At 43.4% G+C, this 26,454-nt stretch overlaps 2 protein-coding genes and 1 pseudogene across 6 annotated transcripts in view; all 3 read right to left on the reverse strand.

Annotated features, from left to right (window-relative positions):
• Nucleotides 1-26,454, reverse strand: part of LOC140425043 (tensin-3-like) — a 666,087-nt gene that overhangs the window by 347,166 nt on the left and 292,467 nt on the right. The window lies entirely within an intron of this gene.
• On the reverse strand, nucleotides 2,832-3,877 carry LOC140425044 (sorcin-like). Its single transcript, XM_072508838.1, is given in 3 exon segments — nucleotides 2,832-3,452; nucleotides 3,454-3,635; nucleotides 3,638-3,877. Coding segments are annotated over 3 exon segments (603 nt in total). The 5' UTR covers nucleotides 3,798-3,877; the 3' UTR covers nucleotides 2,832-3,191.
• Nucleotides 4,165-23,097, reverse strand: LOC140425646 (mitochondrial ribonuclease P catalytic subunit-like; annotated as a pseudogene).

Below are 26,454 nucleotides of genomic sequence, written 5' to 3' on the forward strand. Positions count from 1 at the left end.
GTTAATGTAAGCCTACGTGTGACATATAGATTATTATTCAGATTATATCTGTCTGTGTAGAGTTTGCACGTTCTCCCATTGTCTGCGTGAGTTTCCTCCGGGTGCTCAGGTTTCTTCCCATAGTCCAAAGATATGCAGGTTAGGTGGATTGGCCATGCTGAATTGTCCATTAGTGTCCAAACATATGCACGTTAGGTGGGGTTATGTGAAAACAGTAGGGGCGTGGGCCATAAGGTGTACTTTCCAAGTGTCAGTGCAGCATCGATGAGCCGAAAGGCCTCTTTCCGCACTATAGGGGTTCCATGATTCCCAACACATGCCGCATCACCAGTCATAAGAAACTGTTTCCTATTCCTCTCAATGAGTGACACTGGCAATGACACATTTGTTGCCGACCCTAAACTACTGTGTCACAATTGTTTTTAGAAATAAACCATGGATTTCCTACAGTGCAGAATGATGCCATTCAGCCCAACGAATCTGCACTGAACCTCTGAAAGAGGTCCCTATCTAAGTCCACTCCCCCGCCTTTACCCATAACCTCACCTAATCGGCACATCTTTGGACACCAAGGGATAATTTAGCACAGCCAAGGCACCTAGCCTGCACATCTTTGGACTGCGGGAGGAAACAGGAGCACCTGGAAGAAGCCCACGCAGACATGTAGAGACCATGCAAACTCCACACAGTTAAACAAGCCCGCAAACGAATCCTGGTCCCTCGCACTGTGAGGCAGCGGTGCTAACCACTAATAATAATCTTTATTAGTGTTACAAGTAGGCTTACATTAACACTGTAATGAAGATACTGTGAAAATTCCCTAGTCGCCACAGTCCGGCGCCTGTTCGGGTACACTGAGGGAGAATTCAGAATATCCAATTCACCTAACAAGCACGTCTTTTGGGACCTGTGGGAGGAAACCGGAGCGCCCGGAGGAAACCCACGCAGACACAGGAAGAACGTGCAGACTCCGCACAGATGGTGACCCAAGCAGGAATCGAACCTGGGACCCTGGCGCTGTGAAGCAACAGTGCTAACCACTGTGCTACCGTGCGGCCCATTAGTGGATTGTTAAACCATTTCACAGGGCGGTCAGATGTAATTGCAGCTGGCAGGGTCCCTTTCCTGGAGGATGTCATGACGTTTTGTGATAATCATCGTCAATTTTGTTGGATTAAAGTTAATTTAATTCAATTTCACAACTTGCCATGGTGGGAATCAAACTCCTGACCTCTTGTGTTGAAACCATAGTACTATAACCACGAGATATCTTTATCCTTTGGGCTGATAACAATATTGTATTATAATCGCATAAAGAACACTTAAGAATGAGCTAAAGACTGAAGTTCAATCTCAGAGTTCAGATGTTGTTCCCATTACCTGGCACAAATGAATTTGTTGATTAATTACAAACTGCTCAGTTGGGAGCACCTTCACCTTTGAGAAGTTTGTGGCTTCCAGTCCCACTCCAAGACCTTCGCACTTAATCTAGTCTGACACTTCAGGGCAGAACAAAAGGAGTGCTGCATTGTATAAAGTGGTACTTTTTCTGGTGAACAGTTAAAACTAAGGACCCAGCCACCTGATTAGATGGACATTAAAGGCTGATCATAAGCAGCTGGTCTTACAGATTCAACATGCTCTTCACTCAGCTCAACTTACGAGAACACTCATCAAAGCTAAATTTTTTTTTAAAACCGTGCCGCTGAGCTGAACATTTATCAACTGTCTCAGCAGCCTTCACAGTTAACATTTGGAAACATGCTCAATGCTTCAATGGACTGGGAGAGTCAGAACATTGAAACTTCAAAACAAGCGGTTAAAATGCTGATGAATAAAACAAATTGATGCAAAACATTGTGCTATGGGTTGAAAAGCTGCATGGGTTGCTTGCAGAATATTTATCTCTTTAAAGAACTTGCTCTAGCATAAAATGGTCTATGCCTGCCAGCATGGACACTCGAGGAAGATTTTTTTAAAATAAATTTAGAGTACCCAATTCTTTTTTTTCCAATTAAGGGGCAATTTAGTGTGGCCAATTCACCTACCCTGCAGATCTTTTTGGGTTGTGGGGGTGACACCCACGCAGGCGCATGGAAAATGCGCAAACTCCAGTTACTCGAGGAAGATCACTGTGGCCCAAGACACACGTGCATATATCCGGCCACATCGAACCTCGGTCTTTCTTCCCATTTGGCAACATTCTTTCCCCAATTCTTTCAGTGCCTTTTTCACAAATAGTTCATTAATAAAAGTTTATCACTTGCATGAAGAACAAACAAACTTGCACTTATGCAGCACTTTTCACATCCGTGTAACATCCCAACATTTTAAAATCAATTACTGGTAACTGCTTATGAACTGTAGGCATCATCACTTCCATTACATGACAAATACAGCAACCAATTCCTGCACAACAGAGTCCCACATTCAACAATTTGATAATTTTCTATTTCGTGATGTTGTTTGAAGGATACATGTTGGGTCCAGGATACCTAGAAAACACCCCTACTTTTCTTTGAACAGCATCACTGGAACGTTTAGGTTCACCTGAGAGGGTGACACCGCATCTAAAATCCAGCACCTCCCCCCACAGCAGCACTCCCTCTGCAGTGTACTGAATTGTCATCCTAGATTACATGCTTAGTTTTCTGGAACGGGGCTTTCATCCTTGACCTTCTGACTCACGAGGTCAGAATACATCAGTGACTGTCAAAATAGTACTGATCACCAAAGGGAAAGTGTATTTCGGAAATACAACGTCCAAATATGTTTAAATTCCTCATATCTGTACAATAAAACATTCTGGTTTCAAGCACATCGTCGTAGGGTTTAATTTTTTTTTGTGCAACATATGTATTTGAATTCAATACCTTCATTATGGAAGCTACATTGTTTTTTGTTGCTCAGACAAGCTTTCAAAATGTTCACTGTCAAACCAAGCAGTATTTGGCAGAATTCAGTACAAAACTTAATGTCCATCATTATTAAAATTTTAACTGATTTCACAGCAGTTATCTAGTGCAGCATTATATAATCAGCCAAAACCCATACATTCCATTTCATGCACTTTTCTTTACATATATACTGTATAACATTGCATAATATTGCACCTGGCTATTAGAGTGGGCACTCAAAAAAAAGATGTGTTTCTTTTGGAAAGTATAGTTTTCTTTTGAATCTTGCTTCGGTTAAATAGTCATGGTGCACATGATGAAATCATCATATGCAAAACTAACAACTCCTTGTTGGGAACCATCTCTTCTTCTGAAGGCCTCTGTTAGAGCCCGGAATCTCACACAACAGGCTACATAATCATCAAATGAGATCTTCCCATGGGTGCTATATCGCTTTACTATTCCGTTCAAACCTTGAGGAGACAATCTGTACCCCATAGCACTAATAGCCTGTTGTAGTTCCTGAGGCTCCACAGTTCCACTCCGATCTCGGTCCAAAGGAAGAAAAGTTCTGCCGCCAGTTACTCAAAACAGTCCACAGCTCTTTGAATTCTGGAAAACCCATTGTGCCAGACATATCTCGATCTAACATGGAAATCATTAGTCTGCAGGTCTCCATGCTGAATGGTTTGTAGGTGCCACTGATGCCAGATTGAGTAAGACACCTCTGAAGTTCCTCTGACCATCTTGACCAGCAACTGCAGCGAAGTATCCGTAGAGTGGGTCCTGCTGTTGGCCTTGGAACCCTCCATAACCTCCAGCTCCAGGAGCCCCTGGATACACTGAGCCACCAGCCCCTGGATATCCTGCACCACCTGGGGCCTCCGGGTGCACCGCCATACTGAGTAAATTGCGCCCCGTATCCAGGATAAGCCATTGTTTCAGTCTGCAGGTCAGTATCAGCCTCGCGCTTCCGTAGGGTTTAATTATGTCGGGTTCAATTTTTCCAGATGGAAAACAGGTGAATGATATTTCAAGGTGACCACATCAGAGCCTCATACAAAAAAGGACTGTGGGGTGAATTTCCCACTTCTCCAGCCATGGGTTTCTCGGCACACCATGACTGGCAGCGGAATTCTCCATTCGCCGCTGATCAATGGGATTTCCCATTATAGCCACCCCATGCCGCCGGGAAACCTGTGGGTGGGTGGGTGCTACCGGTGGATCGGAGGATCCTGCCAGAGGAAAATTCACCGCAGTGTAACAATCAGACAGATATTCTAAGAAATTGATTAAATATATCGGGCGCATGATTATCATAAATTAATAAATCCTGTTTGCGATCATCACTCTTAGTGAGTGGAAGCTGACTATTAATAACAACCTCATTTGCATTATCAAAGTTCTGATACAGAAAGGCGGCCTGAGCCTGAATGAGTACAGCTTCAGGCTTTTCAAAACTTTAAAAGACAGAACAGTCTTATTTGCACAGGATTGTAAGAAAGGAAACAAGGCTTAAATCCAAAAGTTTCATTACATGCCTAATGCAGCAAGGTGGAATTCTGAGACCCGCTTGAAATAGTTTCCTCATGAGACTTCTAAGTTGTGCCAAAGGATATTTTGTGGCTAGTTGCAAAATCACTTTCACTGCTGGATAACAAGAAAAGTTACATTAGAGCTAAAATTAAAAAAACAAGAGAGTGTGGGCGAGCAAGATGGCGCCTTTTCCAATTCCCTCATATGCTTATGCAAGTTATCACTCTTCAACGTAACACTATGGAATAAACAAAAAATCTTGACTATAGACCACCTAGTTGATAATTTCACAGCACCTTCAGTAAACTCATGGGAGCAGATTGTCTACATCAAAATAAAGCATTGCACAGGATCATCAAGAAGGAACGAGGGTTAAGAGTAGGAAGAAGAGCAGCATTATTCTCAGCATAATTGGAACTTGCACAAGCAGAGAAGGTAACCTTGGAAACAACTTGCTGGGAACAATGTAGGTCAACAAGCAGTGGGTGATGGGTAATGATTATTTCGGCAAAATATGCATTTTTATCAATTTGCACTTTTGTTTCTATTGAAGTAAAGCAGCCCAATTCCATGAAGCTATTAGAGAACGCAGGTTCTCGGTGATCCCACGGACATAAATTGATATGCAACTATCTTTATTTTGAATGAAAAAAATTTCTAATCGGAATTCTTTCACAAATATTACTTTGTAGCTAGTCTTCTGAAACAAAATTGGATTTATTTTGATCCATTATTCAGTGGGTGAACAGCAATGAGGGTGTAAAAGTAGCAAGCTGCTCCAGAAATGAGGATCAGGATATTCACAAATAAACATACAAAAGATGGGTGCCAAAGCAACAAGGAGCATATTAGGAAAGGCAGCTGATGAGTTGGGCATAGCTTTGCATTTGAGTGAGATTTTTGAAGCTTGAAGAGGCTGAAAGTTTTCATTGATTGACTGCCCAAGGCAGCGGAAGGTGTAGACAGAGTGAATGGATGGGAGGTGGTTTCACGTGATGGGCTGGGCTGAGTTCACGACTCTCTGTAGTTTCTTATGGTCTTGGGCCGAGCAGTTGCCATACCAAGCAGTGATGCAGCCAGATAAGATGCTTTCTCTGGTACATCTGTAAAAATTGGTAAGTCATTGTGGACATGCCGATTTTCCTTAGTTTCCTGAGGGAGTATAGGCACTGCTGTGCTTTCTTGGTCCTAGCGTCGACGTGGGTGGACCAGGACACACTGTTGGTTTGATTGATTGATTTATTGTCACATGTGAAAAGCATTCTTCTGCGGCCAAGGGAATGTACACAGTAGACAAAAATAATAATCGACAAAGTACATCGGCAAATAGTGATTGCTTACAGGCAAATAGTGATTAGTTACAGACAAATAGTGATTGGTGATGTGTACACCTAGGATTTTGAAGCTGTCAACTATGTCACCATTCAACACCATTGATGCAGACAGGGGTGTGTGCAATACTTTGCTTCCTGAAGTCAATGACCAGCTCCTTAGTTTTGCTGATGTTGAGGGGGAGATTGCTGTCGTTACACCATGCCTTTAGGTTCTCTATCTCTCTCATAGAGTCACAGATGTTTACAGCATGGAAACAGGCCCTTCGGCCCAGCTGGTTCATGCCACCCAGTTTCTATCACTAAGCTAGTCCCACTTGCCTGCATTTGGCCTATATCCCTCTATACCACACTGCCCATGTAACTGTCTAACTGCTTTTTAAAGGACAAAATTGTACCCAACTCTACCACTGCCTCTGGCGGCCTGTTCCAGATGCTCACCACCCTCTGTGTGAAGCAATTTCCCCTCTAGTCTCTTTTGTATCTCTCTCCTCTCACTTTAAACATATGCCTTCAAGTTCTAGACTCCTCTACCTTTGGGAAAAGATGTCGACTATCTACCTTATCCTGTATTGATTTAGGTAGTTGTTCAACAGAATAGGAAGCCCATGCAACTGGAGTATCTGGGCAGCAGGGCAGCACAAGTGGCTTCACAGCACTGTGGCTTCACAGCGCCATGTTCTATGTTCAATAGTGGGATACAGGTCGGGCAGACACACAAAGAGCCAAAGTAAAAGGAACTGTGTTTTCGGAAGCATAGAACATACAGTGCAGAAGGAGGCCATTCGGTCCATCAAGTCTGCACCGACTCACTTAAGCCCTCACTTCCACCCTATTCCCCCTAACCCAATAACCCCTCCTAATCTTTTTGGACACGAAGGGCAATTTAGCATGACCAATCCACCTAACCTGCACGTCTTTGGACTGTGGGAGGAAACCGGAGCACCCGGAGGAAACCCACACAGACACGGGGAGAAGGTGCAGACTCCGCACAAACAGTGGCCCAGCAGGGAATCGAACCTGGGACCCTAGTGCTTTGAAGCCATGGTGCTAACCACTATGCTACCGAGCAATAAAAAGTTGGAGGAGATTAAAGAGTTAAGAGTGCGCCAAGGCTGAGAGGATTTCGATGTGAAGGGAAGATTTTAATTTTGGTGTTTTGAAAGCAAGGATATTGGGAAATCAGCAAGCATGAAGTAATGCGTGCAAGGTTACAAGTGGCAGAATTTATGCAAGATGGAGGCAGAAAAGTTTTGGAGCAGTTTGAGTCCTGTTGCAAAGTAATGTAGCTGTAGTGCTGGAGACAGGTAATACCATGCTGCCGAAGCAAGCAGTATTGTGACAGAGAGAATATGAAGATTGAAGTTTTCTCAGGATTGAACAGAATACAAAGTTTGCAAACTGTCAGGTTAAACATAAGATAATAGTTATAATGGAGAACAGAAATGAACCAGTAAGCAAAATGTGCATTCCCTGTTAACGTTGATTTGGCTCTGAATGCGTACAGTGAGAATCAGTTAATTGGTGGTGTAACACAGAGAAGATGTAACAGGAACATTGCAGCAGTTGCTATAAGTTGTACTCAAATTTAGCAGCACAGCACACACTCCGTTGCACAATCCCCCTCTCTTGTGTACCATGTGGCCTGTGGTAAGTGCTACTGTCTTCTCGAAAGACTCTAAAAATTGCAAACTGTATCAGATATATAGAAACCCTTCGGGGCTTACTGACGCTTATCACGCCAACTGTTCAAAAATTATAGGTCTTTTAATAAAATATGAAATATAAACATTTGGCCCAATTACATTGTGCTGTTTCTTATCAAGTATAAAAATGAATGCATTGTTTGTGAAAGTGATAGTTCACGCTGAGAAACATTACTGAAAGTCAGAAGTTTGGATCTGTTATAGCGAATGTCAAAACTTCAACTACGTTCTGAGGGTCTGGTGCAGTCAAATGAGGACAGGCAGCAACCAGAAGTTAGACAAATAGGTCAAACATGAGGTTATGAGTAGTCAGGTTAAAGATGGTAGCAGAATTCCAGAGAGAGAGAGAGAGCAACTCAGTTGGGACCCATGTCGATAGTAGAAGAAGAATATTCTGTTCTTAATGCAAAAGACAGCAAGCAACTTGTGGCAAAAATGAGATGCCCAAGAATTGTGATTCAGTACAAGCTGCAAGATGTTTTGGTGCTGCACAACTGTTAGCTTCACAAAAACGCCATCTTGCTACCAACAGCCTGACGATGTTCAGTAGGCTACTGCTTTTACACATGAGCTATCCAGTAAACCCACTGCAGAAAGTTAAGTTGAGTAAAGAATAGCAGGAAGTATCCCTTCAACAACTAATATTTACACATGAGTTTAGCACACTAAAACACGCCAAGGTGCTTCACAGGAACTTTATCAAATAAAATTTCACCTGGAGTCACATAAGGAGATATTAAAGCAGATGATCGAACATATGATGAATGAGGTTGATTTTAAGGTGTATCTTAAAGGAAAAGAGGTGTTGAGAGGTGGAAAGGTTTGGAAGGAATACCAGAGCATAGACTGTTGACAGTTATAGGCACAACTTGTAAATGGCGGACAACCCGATTGCTGTCCAGGTCTTGTTAGAATCATACAGTACATAAGAGGCCCTTCAGCCCATCAGGCCTGCACCGACAAAAAACATATTCTATCTACACTAATCCAACTTCCCAGCACTTGGTCCATAGCCTTGAATGTTGTGACATTTCAAGTGCTCATCCAAGTACATTTTAACGATTGTGAGGTGTCCTGCCTCCGCTACCCTCCCATTCAGTGCGTTCCAAATTCCCACCACCCTCGGGTGAATTTTCTTTCCTCAAAACCCCTCTAAACGTCCTGTCTTTCACCTTAAAATTATGCTCCCGTGTTATTCGCCCTTCAATTAAGGGGGACAGCTGCTTCCTATCCACCCTCAATCTTATACACCTAAATCAGATCCCCTTTCAGCCTTCTCCGCCACAAAGAAAACAACACAAGCTTATCCAGCCTCTCTTCATAGCTAAAATGCTTCATCCCAGGCAACATCCTGGGGAATCGTCTCTGCACCTTCTCTAGTGCAATCCTTCCAAAAATGTGGTGACCAGAATTGAACACAGTACTCCAGCTGTGGTCTAACCAAAGTCATATTCAGCTCCAACATAACCTCCCTTCTCTTATAATCTATGTCACAACTGATAAAAGCAAGTGTCCTATATGCCTTCTTAATTACCCTATTAACTTGTCAATTCCCCTTCAGGGATTTGTGGACAAACACCTCAAGGTCCCTCTGCTCCACAGTGCATCCTACTGTCCTGCCATTGATTACGAACACCCTTGTCATGTTATTCCTTCCAAAGTGCATTATCTCACACATTTCAGGGTTAAAATTGCATCTGCTACTTATCTGTCCATCTGATGAATCCATCTATACACTCTGTAACCCAAGACCTTCTTCACTGTCGACCACCCAGCCAATCTATGTGTCAGCTACAAACTTACTTATCATCCTCCCACATTTACTTCGGTATAATTTATATGTATCACAAACAATAAGGGACCCAACACTGATCCCTTTTGTATACCACTGAACACCAGCCTCCGGTCACACGATCAGCCTTCTACAACCACCCTCTGTCTCCTATCACTAAGTCAATTTTGGATCTAACTTGCCACGTTACCCTGGATCCCATGTGTTTTTACCTCCTTTTTTTTCTCTTGTTTTATAAATTTAGTGTAACCAATTATTTTCTTTTCCAATTAAGGGGAAATATAGCGTGGCCAATCCACCTAACCTGCACATCTTTGGGTTGTGGGGTGAAACCCACGCAGACGTTGGGAGAATGTGCAAACTCCACATGGACTGTGACCCAGGGCCGGGATTCGAACCAGAGTCCTCAGCGCTACAGTCCCAGTGCTAACCACTGCACCACATACCACCCTTCCTTCTTTTACCTTCTTTATCAGTCTCTCAGTACTCTCCTTCTGCGGTACTCGCAGAAGCTGGATGAACTTCGGATCATCCGGGAGGCAGAGGGGGTGATTGAGAAGAGTTACAAGGAGGTAACCACACCCAAGGTACAGGACAAGAATAGCTGGGTTACAGTCAGGGGGAAAAAAAAAAAACAAACAGGCAGAAAGTGCAGGGATCCCTCGTGGCCGTTCCCCTTCAAAACAAGTATACCGTTTTGGATGCTGTTGGGGGGGATGACCTACCGGGGGAAGGCCCTAGCGGCCAGGTCTCTGGCACTGAGTCTGGCTCTGGGGCTCAGAAGGGAAGGGGGGGAGAATAGTAAAGCAATAGTTGTAGGAGATTCAATGGTTAGGGGAATAGATAGGAGATTCTGTGGTCGCGAGCGAGACTCCCGGAAGGTATGTTGCCTCCCGGGTGCCAGGGCCAGGGATGTCTCGGATCGTGTCTTCAGGATCCTTAAGGGGGAGGGTGAGCAGCCAGAAGTCGTGGTGCACATTGGTACCAACGACATAGGTAGGAAAAGGGGTGTGGAGGTAATAAACAAGTTTAGGGAGTTAGGCTGGAAGTTAAAAGCCAGGACAGACAGAGTTGTCATCTCTGGTTTGTTGCCGGTGCCACGTGATAGCGAGGCTAGGAATAGGGAGAGAGTGCAGTTGAACACGTGGCTGCAGGAATGGTGTAGGAGGGAGGGCTTCAGGTATTTGGATAATTGGAGCGCATTCTGGGGAAGGTGGGACCTGTACAAGCAGGACGGGTTGCATCTGAACCAGAGGGGCACCAATATCCTGGGAGGGAGGTTTTCTAGTACTCTTCGGGAGGGTTTAAACTAATTTGGCAGGGGAATGGGAACCGGATTTGTAGTCCAGCAACTAAGGTAGCCGATATTCAGGACGCGAAAGCGTGTAATGAGGCAGTGGGGAAGGGAACACTGACAAAGGAGAGTACTTGCAGGCACGGAGAGGGGTTGAAGTGTGTATACTTCAACGCAAGAAGCATCAGGAATAAGGTGGGTGAACTTAAGGCATGGATCGGTACTTGGGACTACGATGTGGTGGCCATCACGGAAACTTGGATAGAAGAGGGGCAGAAATGGTTGTTGGAGGTCCCTGGTTATAGATGTTTCAATAAGATTAGGGAGGGTGGTAAAAGAGGTGGGGGGGTGGCATTATTAATTAGAGATAGTATAACAGCTGCAGAAAGGCAGTTCGAGGAGTATCAGCCTACTGAGGTAGTATGGGTTGAAGTCAGAAATAGGAAAGGAGCAGTCACCTTGTTAGGAGTTTTCTATAGGCCCCCCAATAGTAGCAGAGATGTGGAGGAACAGATTGGGAAACAGATTTTGGAAAGGTGCAGAAGTCATAGGGTAGTAGTCATGGGCGACTTTAACTTCCCAAATATTGAGTGGAAACTCTTTAGATCAAATAGTTTGGATGGGGTGGTGTTTGTGCAGTGTGTCCAGGAAGCTTTTCTAACGCAGTATGTAGATTGTCCGACCAGAGGAGGGGCAATATTGGATTTAGTACTGGGTAATGAGCCAGGGCAAGTGATAGATTTGTTAGTGGGGGAGCATTTTGGAGATAGTGACCACAATTCTGTGACTTTCACTTTAGTAATGGAGAGGGATAGGTACGTGCAACAGGGCAAGGTTTACAATTGGGGGAAGGGTAAATACGATGTTGTCAGACAAGAATTGAAGTGCATAAGTTGGGAACATAGGCTGGCAGGGAAGGACACAAATGAAATGTGGAACTTGTTCAAGGAACAGGTGCTACGTGTCCTTGATATGTATGTCCCTGTCAGGCAGGGAAGAGATGGTCGAGTGAGGGAACCATGGTTGACAAGAGAGGTTGAATGTCTTGTTAAGAGGAAAAAGGTGACTTATGTCAGGCTGAGGAAACAAGGTTCAGACAGGGCATTGGAGGGATACAAGATAGCCAGGAGGGAACTGAAGAAAGGGATTAGGAGAGCTAAGAGAGGGCATGAACAATCTTTGGCGGGTAGGATCAAGGAAAACCCCAAGGCCTTTTACACATATGTGAGAAATATGAGAATGACTAGAGCGAGGGTAGGTCCGATCAAGGACAGTAGCGGGAGATTGTGTATTGAGACTGAAGAGATAGGAGAGGTCTTGAACGAGTACTTTTCTTCTGTATTTACAAATGAGAGGGGCGATATTGTTGGAGAGGACAGTGTGAAACAGATTGGTAAGCTCGAGGAAATACTTGTTAGGAAGGAAGATGTGTTGGGCATTTTGAAAAACTTGAGGATAGACAAGTCCCCCGGGCCTGACGGGATATATCCAAGGATTCTATGGGAAGCAAGAGATGAAATTGCAGAGCCGTTGGCAATGATCTTTTCGTCCTCACTGTCAACAGGGGTGGTACCAGGGGATTGGAGAGTGGCGAATGTCGTGCCCCTGTTCAAAAAAGGGACCAGGGATAACCCTGGGAATTACAGGCCAGTTAGTCTTACTTCGGTGGTAGGCAAAGTAATGGAAAGGGTACTGAAGGATAGGATTTCTGAGCATCTGGAAAGACACTGCTTGATTAGGGATAGTCAGCACGGATTTGTGAGGGGTAGGTCTTGCCTTACAAATCTTATTGAATTCTTTGAGGAGGTGACCAAGCATGTGGATGAAGGTAAAGCAGTGGATGTAGTGTACATGGATTTTAGTAAGGCATTTGATAAAGTTCCCCATGGTAGGCTTATGCAGAAAGTAAGGAGGCATGGGATAGTGGGAAATTTGGCCAGTTGGATAACGAACTGGCTAACCGATAGAAGTCAGAGAGTGGTGGTGGATGGCAAATATTCAGCCTGGATCCCAGTTACCAGTGGCGTACCGCAGGGATCAGTTCTGGGTCCTCTGCTGTTTGTGATTTTCATTAATGACTTGGATGAGGGAGTTGAAGGGTGGGTCAGTAAATTTGCAGATGATACGAAGATTGGTGGAGTTGTGGATAGTAAGGAGGGCTGTTGTCGGCTGCAAAGAGACATAGATAGGATGCAGAGCTGGGCTGAGAAGTGGCAGATGGAGTTTAACCCTGAAAAGTGTGAGGTTGTCCATTTTGGAAGGACAAATATGAATGCGGAATACAGGGTAAACGGTAGAGTTCTTGGCAATGTGGAGGAGCAGAGAGATCTTGGGGTCTATGTTCATACATCTTTGAAAGTTGCCACTCAAGTGGATAGAGCTGTGAAGAAGGCCTATGGTGTGCTCGCGTTCATTAACAGAGGGATTGAATTTAAGAGCCGTGAGGTGATGATGCAGCTGTACAAAACTTTGGTAAGGCCACATTTGGAGTACTGTGTACAGTTCTGGTCGCCTCATTTTAGGAAGGATGTGGAAGCTTTGGAAAAGGTGCAAAGAAGATTTACCAGGATGTTGCCTGGAATGGAGAGTAGGTCTTACGAGGAAAGGTTGAGGGTGCTAGGCCTTTTCTCATTAGAACGGAGAAGGATGAGGGGCGACTTGATAGAGGTTTATAAGATGATCAGGGGAATAGATAGAGTAGACAGTCAGAGACTTTTTCCCCGGGTGGAACAAACCATTACAAGGGGACATAAATTTAAGGTGAAAGGTGGAAGATATAGGAGGGATATCAGAGGTAGGTTCTTTACCCAGAGAGTAGTGGGGGCATGGAATGCACTGCCTGTGGAAGTAGTTGAGTCGGAAACATTATGGACCTTCAAGCAGCTATTGGATAGGTACATGGATTACGGTTAAATGATATAGTGTAGATTTATTTGTTCTCAAGGGCAGCACGGTAGCATTGTGGATAGCACAATTGCTTCACAGCTCCAGGGTCCCAGGTTCGATTCCGGCTTGGGTCACTGACTGTGCGGAGTCTGCACGTCCTCCCCGTGTCTGCGTGGGTTTCCTCCGGGTGCTCCGGTTTCCTCCCACAATCCAAAGATGTGCAGGTTAGGTGAATTGGCCAATGATAAATTGCCCTTAATGTCCAAATTGCCCTTGGTGTTGGGTGAAGGTGTTGAGTTTGGGTAGGGTGCTCTTTCCAAGAGCCGGTGCAGACTCAAAGGGCCGAATGGCCTCCTTCTGCACTGTAAATTCAATGATAATCTATGATTAATCTAGGACAAAGGTTCGGCACAACATCGTGGGCCGAAGGGCCTGTTCTGTGCTGTATTTTCTATGTTCTATGTTCTATGTTCATGTGGGACCTTGTCAAAGGATTTTCTGTAATCCATATAAACTACATCAATTGCACTGCCCTCATCCACACACTTGGTCACCTCGTCAAAACATTTGATCAAATTTGTTAGACATGATCTCCCCTCTGACAAAGCCATGCTAAATGTTCCTGATCAGACCTTGCCTCTCCAAGTCCTGATTGATTATGCCCGTCTGAATTTTCTCCAACAGTTTCCCTACCATTGATGTGAGACTCACTGGTCTATAATTTCCTGGGTTATCTCTGCCACCGTTCTTGAAAAGTGAAACCAGATTAGCTGTCCTCCAATCGTCTGGTACCTCTTCTGAGTCAGAGCCCCTGTAATTTCCTCCCATTGCACGTGGACATGAATTGCTTCAACATCTGAGGAGTTGAACATTGTGAAATCATGAGCGAATATCCCACTTCTGACCTTATGATGGAGCAAAGGTCATTGATGGAGCAGTTGAACATGATTGGGCCTGGGACACAACCCTGAGGATGTCCTGCATGATGCCCTGGAACGGAAATGTTTGGCCTCCAACAACCACAAATATCTTCCTTTATTTTAGATAGGACTCCAAACAGTGGAGATGTGCATAGACGTCAATTCTGCTGGGGATCCTTGATACCATACTGTGTCAAATATTGCTTTGATGTCAAGAGCAGTCACCCTCACTTCACCTCTTGAATTCAATATTCTTGTCCATGTTTGAACCAGGGCTATAATGAGGCCAGGAGATGAGTGATTCTCTTAATATTCAGCAAACTATGCATCAGCAAGCAGGTTATCACTGTGCAAATGCCTTGCGATAGCACTGTCAACAGCACCTTCTATCACTTCTTTCTCTTTCATTGACAGATTTCTCAAGGATTTTGCCCACTCTAATTCATCCTTCTTCTCAATATTTCCTCTATTTATTTCTCAATCCTTACGTTTCACTGGTTAAAGCAATACGCTGTTGACCCATTGATCTAGAGTCCTAGATGCACTGGCGCCCTCGTTGTGCCATTATCAGCTTGCACATCTGGCAGTTTGAGGGGCAAAGAATTTCGAGCTGAAAAATCGAGGAAAGAATCTAACAGGATGTACTGCAGGATGACCTGCTTCTGCAAATTCCAACCATATGACTAACAAGTTATACTTAACTGTAATTAGGAGTTTGTACACACAGTACAACCTTCTTCTGGTTCATTAATCTTTTGGCTTCAACACAACATAAGCTAAAACACAAATACAGCTCAACATGAATATCCAAGTGCTTTAGTTTGCATCAAATATGAAACCATTGAGAAGGTTCACTATTTGAACTCACATCGAACTGTCTTCATTAAAAAAATACAGACCAAGTTGTTCGACACAATTTTGCATTCTATCCTTAAAAAGGTCTTGAGATACTCAGGAACTGAAGTAAAATAAAAATGCAGGGAATCTCCAGGTCCCATGAAGTCTCAGGTGAAACAATGCCATAGTAACCTCCTGCTATCACAATCTATCCTGCCTCATCCAAATGATATACCAGAACCGTCCCATATTGAACACCCCTTGGAGGAGGCAATGAACAAATTAAAAATATGCAAATATATCTCCAAGTAATAATTGTGTGTGTGCATGCGTGCACATTGATTTGCAAACTTGGAGTTACTATGGTGACTAAACATAAACAAAAATGACTCATGATAAATAATGTTTTTGTTCGAAGTTCATGTGATGTTTGATAATCATGGTGTGGAGAAATGACTGGACAGAGTGGATGACAGTCAGAATGGTCCCTAAAAGATCAAGATTCAACAGATAACCCATGAATAATGCTGAAATATAGACAGTGCACGAAGCACTGAGTAAAGCAGATATTCCTACAATTGTAAATAATTTGTAATTCTAAGAAAATACTGAACAACAGCTCCCTCTTATGTTCAATTTAATTCTAAATATTAAGAGTCAGAGTTGGTTCAGGGCCAGCAAGATAAAGTACAAAACTAATACTATATTTTTTCGAATGTTTGTTGCTCCACTATTCTGTGATAAATATTTGCATATATAGTACACATTACATGTTAAACATTCAGTGTTGCTGTCAAACAGCTTCATGAGATTTAGGTAGAAGTGATTAAGAAAGATATTTTACTGATTTAAAAAGCATAATCACTAAAGGATTTCAAGATAATTATCAAGTGTGGGATGCAATTTTCCAATACAGCGGTGATTCATGAAATACAAGAGGAATTTTCCAATATAGCAAGGATGTGATTGCACTAGAGAGGGATGCAGAGGAGATTCACCAGGATGATTTCTGGGCTGGAGAGTTTCAGCTAGGAAGAAAGGCTGGTTAGGCTGCAGTTGTTTTCCTCAGAACAGAGAAGGCCGAGAGGGGACCTGGTACAAAATTACGAGAGACACAGATAGGGTAGATAGGAAGGAACTTTTCCCCTTAGTAGAGGGGGTCAATAAAGTATGAGATTTGAGGGGAAACTTTTTCACCCAGAGAATGATTGGAATCTGGATTGCACTGCCTGAAAGGGTGACAGGGCCAGAAACTGCACAACATCCAAGAAGCATTTAGGTGACCACTTGAAAAGCTATAGCATACAAGGCTATGGGCCAAGCATTGGGATTAAAATACGTAGGTTGATGGCCTGTGTAGACACGATGGGCCAAGGGGCTTTTTTGTGCTGTATGACTCTATGACATGAAAACCGCAGACATGTTCTAAGAAGTGCCCTACACAACATGAATAGGGGAAGAAAAGCATTTTTAAAAATAAGAATGGTTTGATATCCTGTATGTTGCTCATGAAAGCAAAATAAAATGTCCATGCAAAAGTATGCTTTAATTTATTTTTATTTAAATTCTTGTATTAGAAATTGCAGCTATCCATTTGCTTGTTTTTAAATTGTTTATTTCAAATCATACAGAATTTCAAGTTGCTTATTTTCTCTCTTTATTTTAATTTGTTTATTTTATTTGCTACTGTTGGATGTTGTTCTGTGCACTCTCGCACTGAATCCATTAAAGAAGCTCATGCTGTCCCTGAGCTCCTGCAGCAGTCACAACATGAAGTGGGACGAAAAAGAAAACATCACCTGTAGCAGAAAACCCTTGTATGAAATCATTTCACATAGCCATTGAAGGTAAAAAGGGAAATCCACCAAAGACGCTTTGGATTAAGACAGTATTATAGTTAGGTTTGAACCAAGTGTGCCGAGCATGAGTCCTCAGTAACTACCAATTCTTTGTGACCAAGTTGCTTGTCAGGAGGTCTGCAAACTATTATAAGAGGCTTAAAAGTAAGAGTGGGATCCACTGAAGGATCATGAGATTGCCAAGAAACATCTAAAAGGCATTCGTGCATAGAGGCCCAATACGTTTTGGCACGCAAGCTCCATGGACAAAAGATGTGGTTGGCAAATGTATGGGTTCGTTAAGTGACGTTTCTTTCAGAACTGTTTAGTTCTGTATTTATTTCCTCGATCATACAATAGAGGTGTATTGGAAGCCAACATCACAACGAAAGAACTGTGAAGACAAAGTGTTTTTATCAGACACCAAACTTGCTACTCTTGGTGCATTTGATTGCTTATTAGTGACTGGAAATGTTTATGAATATTTTACAGCAGTGTTTTTCAAACCTTTTTCCCTGGGACCCACTTTTGCCAACCCGCCGACCTTTGGGACCCACGCCGACTGGCGCTGTGAGGCAGCAGTGCTGCCCTTTTGTTTTACTGCACCTAATCCAACATTCAAATACATGTTGAAATTTAGCAACAAACATCAAACCAACATTGAAAAAGGGCATTATAACTAAACTTTTACCTGTCAAATCATGAATGAATGTTGTGAATTAAATGCTCCCCAAGATAAATCGGATTGCCGCTCAGGTAAGAAAGGATATACATCATCATATTTTCATATTGATCATCACAAAATGACTTGCCATATTCAGAAACTCTAGTAAGCTATTCTCATTTGGTTTTAAGTTTTTGCCTTCCTTCTCTTTAAGCAACCCAAAGCAGTTTCTACTTCTTTATGCCAGAATGCAGAAATGATGACATTTCCATAATTCCTTGGTGATGGGTTAATCATTTTTTTGATTTAATCTAAAAACATCGCAGCCTCCCTCCAATCATCTGTCTTACTAAAACAAAGGACAGTCAGAAGTTTTACAACACCAGATTAAAGTCCAACAGGTTTGTTTCAAACACTAGCTTTCGGAGCGCAGCTCCTTCCTCAGGTGAATGAAGAGGTATGTTCTAGAAACACATATATAGACAAATTCAAAGATGCAAGACAATGCTTTGAATGTGAGCATTTGCAGGTAATTAAGTCTTCACAGATCCAGAGATAGGGGTAACCCCAGGTTAAAGAGGTGTGAATTGTCTCAAGCCAGGACAGTTGGTAGGATTTTGCAAGCCCAGGCCAGATGGTGGGGGTGAATGTAATGCAACATGAATCCCAGGTCCCGGTTGAGGACGCACTCATGTGTGAGGAACTTGGCTATAAGTTTCTGCTCGGTGATTCTGCGTTGTCGCTCGTCCTGAAGGCCGCCTTGGAGAACGCTTACCCGGAGATCAGAGGCTGAATGCCCTTGACTGCTGAAGTGCGGCCTCAACCTGGAACTGGGATTCATGTCGGCATCTCCACATTAAAACAAAGGATAAAGAGGTTGTAAGTTCCCAACGTCCAAAATTTTGAATTTAGTTCGCATAATGATATATAAATCAAGCGTCTCACTCAGGTATTGCTTTTGGACACACAATGCCAAGTACTTCAGGAGTTCATACTCAACTGTGCCAGTTTCCATGGTCACAAAAGCTAATAGTGATTTAGCTACATCAACATCAGCACAAGTGATTTTGCCAGAAAGGAGATACAGAGCTTCCTGGTGTAGCCGGCCTCCACATTGATGGAGGAGGTGCTGACGACAAGGGGACTGGAGAAGGGGGCAGTGTCAGCGGTTTACGGAGCTATTTTGGAAGAGGAGAAGGCACCACTGGAAGGGTTCAAAACAAAGTGGGAGGAAGAGTTGGGAGAGGATATGGAGGAGGGGTTCTGGTGTGACGTGCTCCGGAGAGTGAATGCCTCCATCTCGTGCGTGAGATTGGGGCTGATACAGCTGAAGGTGGTATACAGAGCACACCTCACGAGGGCGAGGATGAGCCAATTCTTTGAAGGAGTAGAAAATGTGTGTGAATGTTGTGGGGGAGGGCCCGCTAATCGCGTTCATATGTTTTGGTCCTGTCCAAAGCTAGAGGATTACTGGAAGGAGGTTTTTAGGGTAATTTCTAAAGTGGTCCACGTGAAATTGGACCCGGGCCCCCGGGAGGCCATATTCGGGGCGTCTGACCAGTCAGGGTTGGAAAAGGGTGCGGAGGCAGATATTGTAGCCTTTGCCTCGTTGATCGCCCGAAGGCGGATCCTGATAGGTTGGAGAGCAAACTCTCCGCCCTGTGCCCTGGCGTGGCGGGGGGACCTGTTGGAATTCTTGACTCTTGAGAAGGTTAAGTTTGAACTGAGGGGAAGGATGGAGGGGTTCTACAATTCATGGGCATTATTCATTATGTACTTTCAAGAACTGGATAACATTGAACATTAGTTGGGGCGTGTAGGTGGGAGGGTTGGGGGGAGGAGGGCTGTGTGTGTTAATGGCGACTATAGGTGATCCCTAATTCCTTTTTGTCATTGTTTGTGTGAACATGCGGGCGAATGTTTGGGGTTTGGTGGGAGGATGGGATCGTCGTTATTGATATGGGGACTGACATATTTGTTACTGATTATTGTTTATTGTTGGTGGGTGTAAATGTGGGGGAAAATGTGAAAAAGGAGAATAAAAATATTTTTTTAAAAGATCAGCACAAGTGGACTGTAATTTTTTCATCATGCTTACTTCAAAACAAGTTTTATTGTAGCATTCATCTTTCAATTTCTTCCATTCATCTATACTTAAAGGTTTTATTGGAACTGGCATTATTGCAACTTTAGCTCCTTCCGAAGCATCACCCAATATGTCACCCATTTGACTTTTTGCGAACTCTTTTCTGCGTGCCCCAGCTGTAAATAAAGAAAACAAAGAGCCGGTGTCGCCCCTGGAGGTAGTTCTGTCCTGTTTAGTGTTTGATGCTTTCCTCTAAGGGGCTGTTTAACACAGGGCTAAATCGCTGGCTTTGAAAGCAGACCAAGGCAGGCCAGCAGCACGGTTCAATTCCCGTAACAGCCTCCCCGAACAGGCGCCGGAATGTGGCGACTAGGGGCTTTTCACAGTACCTTCATTTGAAACCTACTTGTGACAATAAGCGATTTTCATTTTCATACTTCCATCATTCGGTTTGTGCTCAGTTGACATTAAAACCTTTGACGAGGTGTGTAGCTGTGGGGCAACGCAACAGGGTAAAGGCCTCGCTGCACCTTGCAGAGACCCTATGGCATGCTGCAAATGGGAGACAATTCCGCGAAGGGTCCAAGCCAACATGATAAGCAGTGATGGAAGGAGCTGCTCTCTTTAACCTCAGCCTCTGACTAAACATCAGCTCCACACCATACCTTTGCTGAGAGTGAAAGTGCGCTATTCAACAAGAACACTCTCCCAGTTATTAGCCCTTCAAGACTTTACTGCAGTTCACGTTTACCACACTGACGGAGGCCTTGGAAATGGTGCCAGCTTGGGCGCTTCTCCCACGATCAGGACCACCCCGAGAACGTTTTATAAAGGCATTATATAAATGCAAATTTCCGCTGTTTTCATCTATTCCCCATTCGTTTTATAAAAATTACACCACTCTGTCTTCCGTTTTCCTTGTTATTAGCACCTACACTGTCCATCCTGCTTTTGAAATTGCCTCCCTGCCAGATAATCCTAACAATATGCATCCACATGCACATATTACTGCTGGGAATTCCATTTGTAACATTTGCACCGAATTTGCGCCATACATAACACTGTTTGCCTTTCCCAGGTCGTGTCAACATGTCAGCATTTACTGATAAAAATCTGAGAATAATTAACGGAATCCAAGAAAGTTACATTAGAAGCTTGGCACATCCACAAAAATGCAACTGCATACTTTTCCAACATAAATTATTTGCCAAACATGATATTTTGAGTGGGTTAAACTAAATAGATTTGACAGGTGACCTTGTACAATATGTACAAAGCTAATATATGGTGCTACAGGTCTGACAACAAAGAGCTTGAACAATTAACAATATACATTCATGCATCCACATGCACATATTCCTGCTGGGAATTCTATTTGTAACATTTGCACCGAATCTGCGCCATACATAAAACTGTCAACTGTTTGCCTTTCCCAGGTAGTGTCAACATGTCAGCATTTACTGATAAAAATCAGTGTGGGGTTTTAAACTTCTCATGTTGCCCTCAGGTCACCACAGAATGATGCCGGGCAACAAAGCTGCAACTGCTTGATCCACACTGGTGAGCAAATGCGAAACACGAGGCAGTAAATCCAGGCACATTGAGCTGCAGAAAAAATCTTTTTTTATTAACAAAGAGCACAAATATTAAAGATACTGAAAAAATACTACATATTACAGCTCAATGTACAAGAGGAAGCATGTTTTAATTTCAAGTCCCTAAAACTCCTTCAAACAATAAAATTGTTTAAGAACTGCCACTTCAGCTCTTCATTCCTTGCATACCAGTCTCTCTGATTGTTGAGTTAGGGGCCCAAGTGACTCCTTTTTCATCAGCTTCCTTTCATTTGTTGCCTTAACATATTTCTGTTGGGCCTCTCACTTGCTTTGTTCAGGGCTCTCTTGCTTTTTCTCTTAATTTGACCACATCGCTGTCTCATTTCTCCTCGGCTATTTTCTCCCCCATCCCTACTTAGTATATTTCCTGTTGAATTTTCAAACCACCTCAAGGCCTGGCACACACGCTATGGTCTCTGGCCTCACCTTCCAATCCTCCAATAATCATAATAAATCAATTGCAAAAGAAATCAGCCGAGTCCTCAAAACCAAAGTTCAGGAAGAGGGGCTGTTTAGCACAGGGCTAAATCGCTGGCTTTGAAAGCAGACCAAGGCAGGCCAGCAGCACGGTTCAGTTCCCGTAACAGCCTCCCCGAACAGGTGCCGGAATGTGGCGACTAGGGGCTTTTCACAGTAACTTCATTTGAAGCCGACTTGTGACAATAAGCGATTTTCATTTCAAATCACTGGCCAATTGTTATTGCCAATAATGAGTTAGATTTGTTAACTTCAATATAGTATTTTTAAAAAAGTGAGCAGATATTACCAGCCATTACAAATCAACGTCAGCTGGCACCGATAGTCCCCTCACTACCATCAAGGTGTCGGGCAGTTGGTTGTATGCTCGCACTGAAGCCAGAATATGAATTCATTCTCCACTCAAGAGACTTGAGCACAAAACCGCCTAGGCTGGCACGCCAGCACAATGATAAGAAAGTGCTGCACTGTCAAAAGTAACTTCTTTAAGACGAGACTTTAACCCAAGTTCCCATCTGCCCTCTTGGTTGGATGTAAAATAGCCCATGGCACTAATTAAAGGAAAGCAGGGGGCTTCTCACGAGTATGTTGTATTTTTATAATGATATAAAGGCATCACTCATGAATGATTGGGTTAGCATTTGGGTAGATTTATTAAGGCAAGGTACATGAGAACATATATACATAGATGGAAAATTGAAGATATCAGCTATGGAGCTGTGCATGTTGTGATCTGCTTACAGCCAAACTGAAATAGGATCACATGACATACTTTCCTTCTAGTGATGGCATGCTGCTATCTCTCAAAGACACATTACAACAGTGCCATGGCCAATACTTATTCTACAACCAACTTCACTAAAGAAAATTATATTACTGCATTGCTATGATGTGGCAACATGCTGTAAGCAAATTAACTGCCATGTTTCCTACATGGCATGACAACAGTGACTACACTTCCAAAAGTACTCAATTGGCTATAAAGTGCTTTGGGACTTAGTTGTGAACTGTGCAATATAAATGTAAGTTTATTTCTTTTCTCAATGACAAGTAGGCACTTCTCTCTCTCTGCTCAGAGGCTCATGTTGATGCATTTCATTTCACTTCAGGTTTTGCCCTAAATAATGTATTCACAGTTCAAAAATGTGAAAAGCATTCATCTGAAATACTATATCAATAACCCCAATCAACTGAAAAATATCACAACTTACCGTCATATTTGATTTTATTTGTTCAGGGGATGTGGGCATCGCTGGCTAAGCTAGCATTTATTGGCCATCCCTAATTGCCCTCGAGAAGGCAATGGTGTACTGCCTTCTTGAACGACTGCAGCACAATGTTGTAGGAACACCCACGGTGCTGTTAGCAGAGGGGCCCCAGGATTTTGACCCAGCAACAGTGATGGAATGGTGATATATTGCCAAGTCAGGATGGTGAGGGACTTGGAGGGGAACTTGCAGGTGGTGGTGTTGTCATGTATCTGCTGCCCTGCCCTTTTCCTTCTCGATGATAGAGTTCCTAGGTTTGAAAGGTACTGAAGGTGCCTTGGTGAGTTCAGCATCTTGTGGGTATACATTGCTACCACTGTGCATCGTGGTGGAGGGAGTGAATATTGAAGGTGGTGGATGGGCAGCCGACTAAGTGGGTGGCTTTGTTGTTGATGGTGTTGAGCTTCCTCCAGGCAAGTGGAGAGCATTCCATCACATTCCTGACTTGTGCCTTGTAGGTGGTGGAGAGGCTTTGGGGAATTAGGAGGGGAGTTACTCTCTGCAGTTCCTAGCCTCTGACCGCACTTGTGGCCATAGTATTTTTATGGTTGACCCAATTCAGCTTCTGGTCAATGTTACAATGTTGATAGTGGGGAATTCAGCAATGGTAATATTATGGAGTGTCAAGGTAAGATGGTTAGATTCTCTCCTGTTGCAGATGGTCATTGTCTGGCATTTGTGTGCCGTAAATGTAACTTGCTACTTACTTGATATTGTCCAGGTCTTGCTGCATATGGACACAGACAGCTTCAGTATCTGAGGAGTCATGATTGGTGCTGAACATTTTACAGTTATCTGTGCACATTCCCACTTGTACCTTGTGATGTCGGGAAAGTCACTGATGAAACAGTTGAAACTGGTTGGGCTGGAGGAACTCCGGCAGAGATATATCCCGGGACTAAGGTGACTGACCTCCAACAACCACAACACCATTTTCCTCTCTGTGAGGGTTTACTCCAACCAATGGAGAGTTTACCCCCTGATTCCCATTGACTCCAGTTTAGCTAGGTCAAATGCTGTCTTGATTTCAAGGGCAGCTACTCTCCTCTCATCTCTGGCATTCAGCTATTTTGTCCATGTCTGAACCAAGGCTGTGATGAGCTGTCAAGTAACCCTGGCGGAACCAAACTGAATATTACTGAGCAGGATATTGCTGTGTAAGTGATAGCACTGTCTGTGACACTTTCCATCATTTTGTTGACGACTGAAAGTAGACTTTTTGGCGGCAATTGGTCAGTTGCTTTTCAAGGTCAGGACATACCAGTGCAATTCTCCACATTGCCAGGTAGATGCCAGTGCTGTAGTTGTTCTGGAACAGCTTGTTTAGGGCAACACTAGCTCTGGAACACAAGTCTTTAGTACTACTGCCAGAATATATTGTCGGAATATTGTCAGGGCCCATTGCCTTTGCAACATCCAGTGCCTTCAGTTGTTTCTTGATATCACATCAAATCAATCAAATTCACTGACGACTGACATCTATGATGCTGGGGACCTCAGGAGGAGGCCTGAGTGGTTCACCCACTCTACACTTCTGGCTTTAAATGGCGGCAAACGCTTCAGCTTTGTCTTTTTGCACTGATGTGCTGGGCTCCCCCATAATTGAAGTTGGGGATTTTTGTGGATCCTCCTCCTCCAGTTAGTTATTCAATTGTCAACCACCATTCACCATTGGATGTGGCAGGACTACTGAGTTTAGATCTAATCATTTGGTTGTGAGATCGCTTAGCTCTGTCCATCACACAATGCTTCCACTGTTTGTTATGGAAGTAGTCCTATGTTGTAGCTTCACAAGGTTGATACTTAAACTATGCCTAGTGCTGCTCCTGACATGCCATCTGCACTCTTTATTGAACCAGACTCAATGGTAACGATAGAAAGGGGGATTATGTTGGGCCATGAGGTTGTGGATTGTAGTTACTTTCAATTTTGTTTCTGATGGACCACAGCGCCTCATGTTTGCCCAGTTTTGAATTCCGAGATCTGTTTCAAATCTATCCCACTTAGCACGGTAGTGGTACCACACAACACGATAAGAGGATATCCTAAATGTGAAGACAGGAGTTGGTGTCTCCATTAGGACTGTGCAGCGGCCACTCCTATCAATTATGTCATGGATGGATGCATTTGCGACAGATAGCTTGACGAGGGTGAGGTCACATATTTTCTTCCCTCTTGATGGTTCCTTCAACACCTGCCAAATTCACAATCTAGCAGGTGTGTCCTTTAGGATCTGGCCAGCTCAGTCAGTAGTCGTGCAACCGAGTAACTCTTGGTCATGAACATTAAACTTCCCCACCCAGAGTACATTCTGCATCCCTGTCACATTCAGTGATTCCTCCAAGTGGTGTTCAATATTGTTATGGGTTTGGACCAGCACCCCATTTTTTTGTTCTGTTACTAGAACCCAACTGCTCTGGGTCCAACAACGAGAACCCCAATTTGTTATGCAATTTTGTACGAGAACCCAACCTTTTCCTTAGAAAATTGTGAGGAAATTTCTACATAACCCTCCAGAGTTTCTATAGAATGGTCACCGCACAGAAAAGAGGCCATTCAGCTCATTGAATGAGCATCAGCCAAAAAAGGAGGAAATGAAACTAGCTGTTCATTTTAACCCCACTTTCCAGCACCTGGCTTGTCACCTAATCAACTGAGGCACAAGTGGTGGTTAAAGAGTTCCAAAAGTGGCTACAAAGTTGCCAATTAAGGCCACGTGCAAGATTGAGGCCTTCGGCAGTTAAGAGCTACATTCAACATTGGAGGAACGGGCACTGGTGATAAGGCCACCCAGTCACTGAAAGCATTACATTGCTCATGTAATATCCACACATTTACTTTCCAGCGACAAGCAAGCGATGGCGAGTAGCAGATTATCTGGTGCATTGACCTATGTAACAAAAACAACTCCGAGTCACTGCATGGGGAAATCAATAAATTATCACTATACAATGAAAATGACATAGCTAGTCTTTCTACAATTGGAATAATACCTATACATGTGTGAATTTTGGGTAACTTTTTGACAGAACTAAACATGACAGTATTTACATAGATACATAGAACCATATTTAAATAGAACCACAGCATCATAGCTCAAACTTTCCCAAGCTTAAGGAAAGTACAATTTGAGCGAATGGTAAAATCTTTTCAAGGTACATCCGAGAAAACAAAAGCCATACAAACACATCACGCTGGATTATTGCCACAGAGATGGAAACAGGAGCATGATTTGTGTTAGGAAACCAACTCCTGTGCAAAACTGCCTGAAGTTCGGATTTGTGCAGGGTAAGGAAACTGATTTCC

The sequence above is a fragment of the Scyliorhinus torazame genome, chromosome 6, assembly GCF_047496885.1.
Source record: "Scyliorhinus torazame isolate Kashiwa2021f chromosome 6, sScyTor2.1, whole genome shotgun sequence".
Taxonomy (NCBI): Eukaryota; Metazoa; Chordata; class Chondrichthyes; order Carcharhiniformes; family Scyliorhinidae; genus Scyliorhinus; species Scyliorhinus torazame.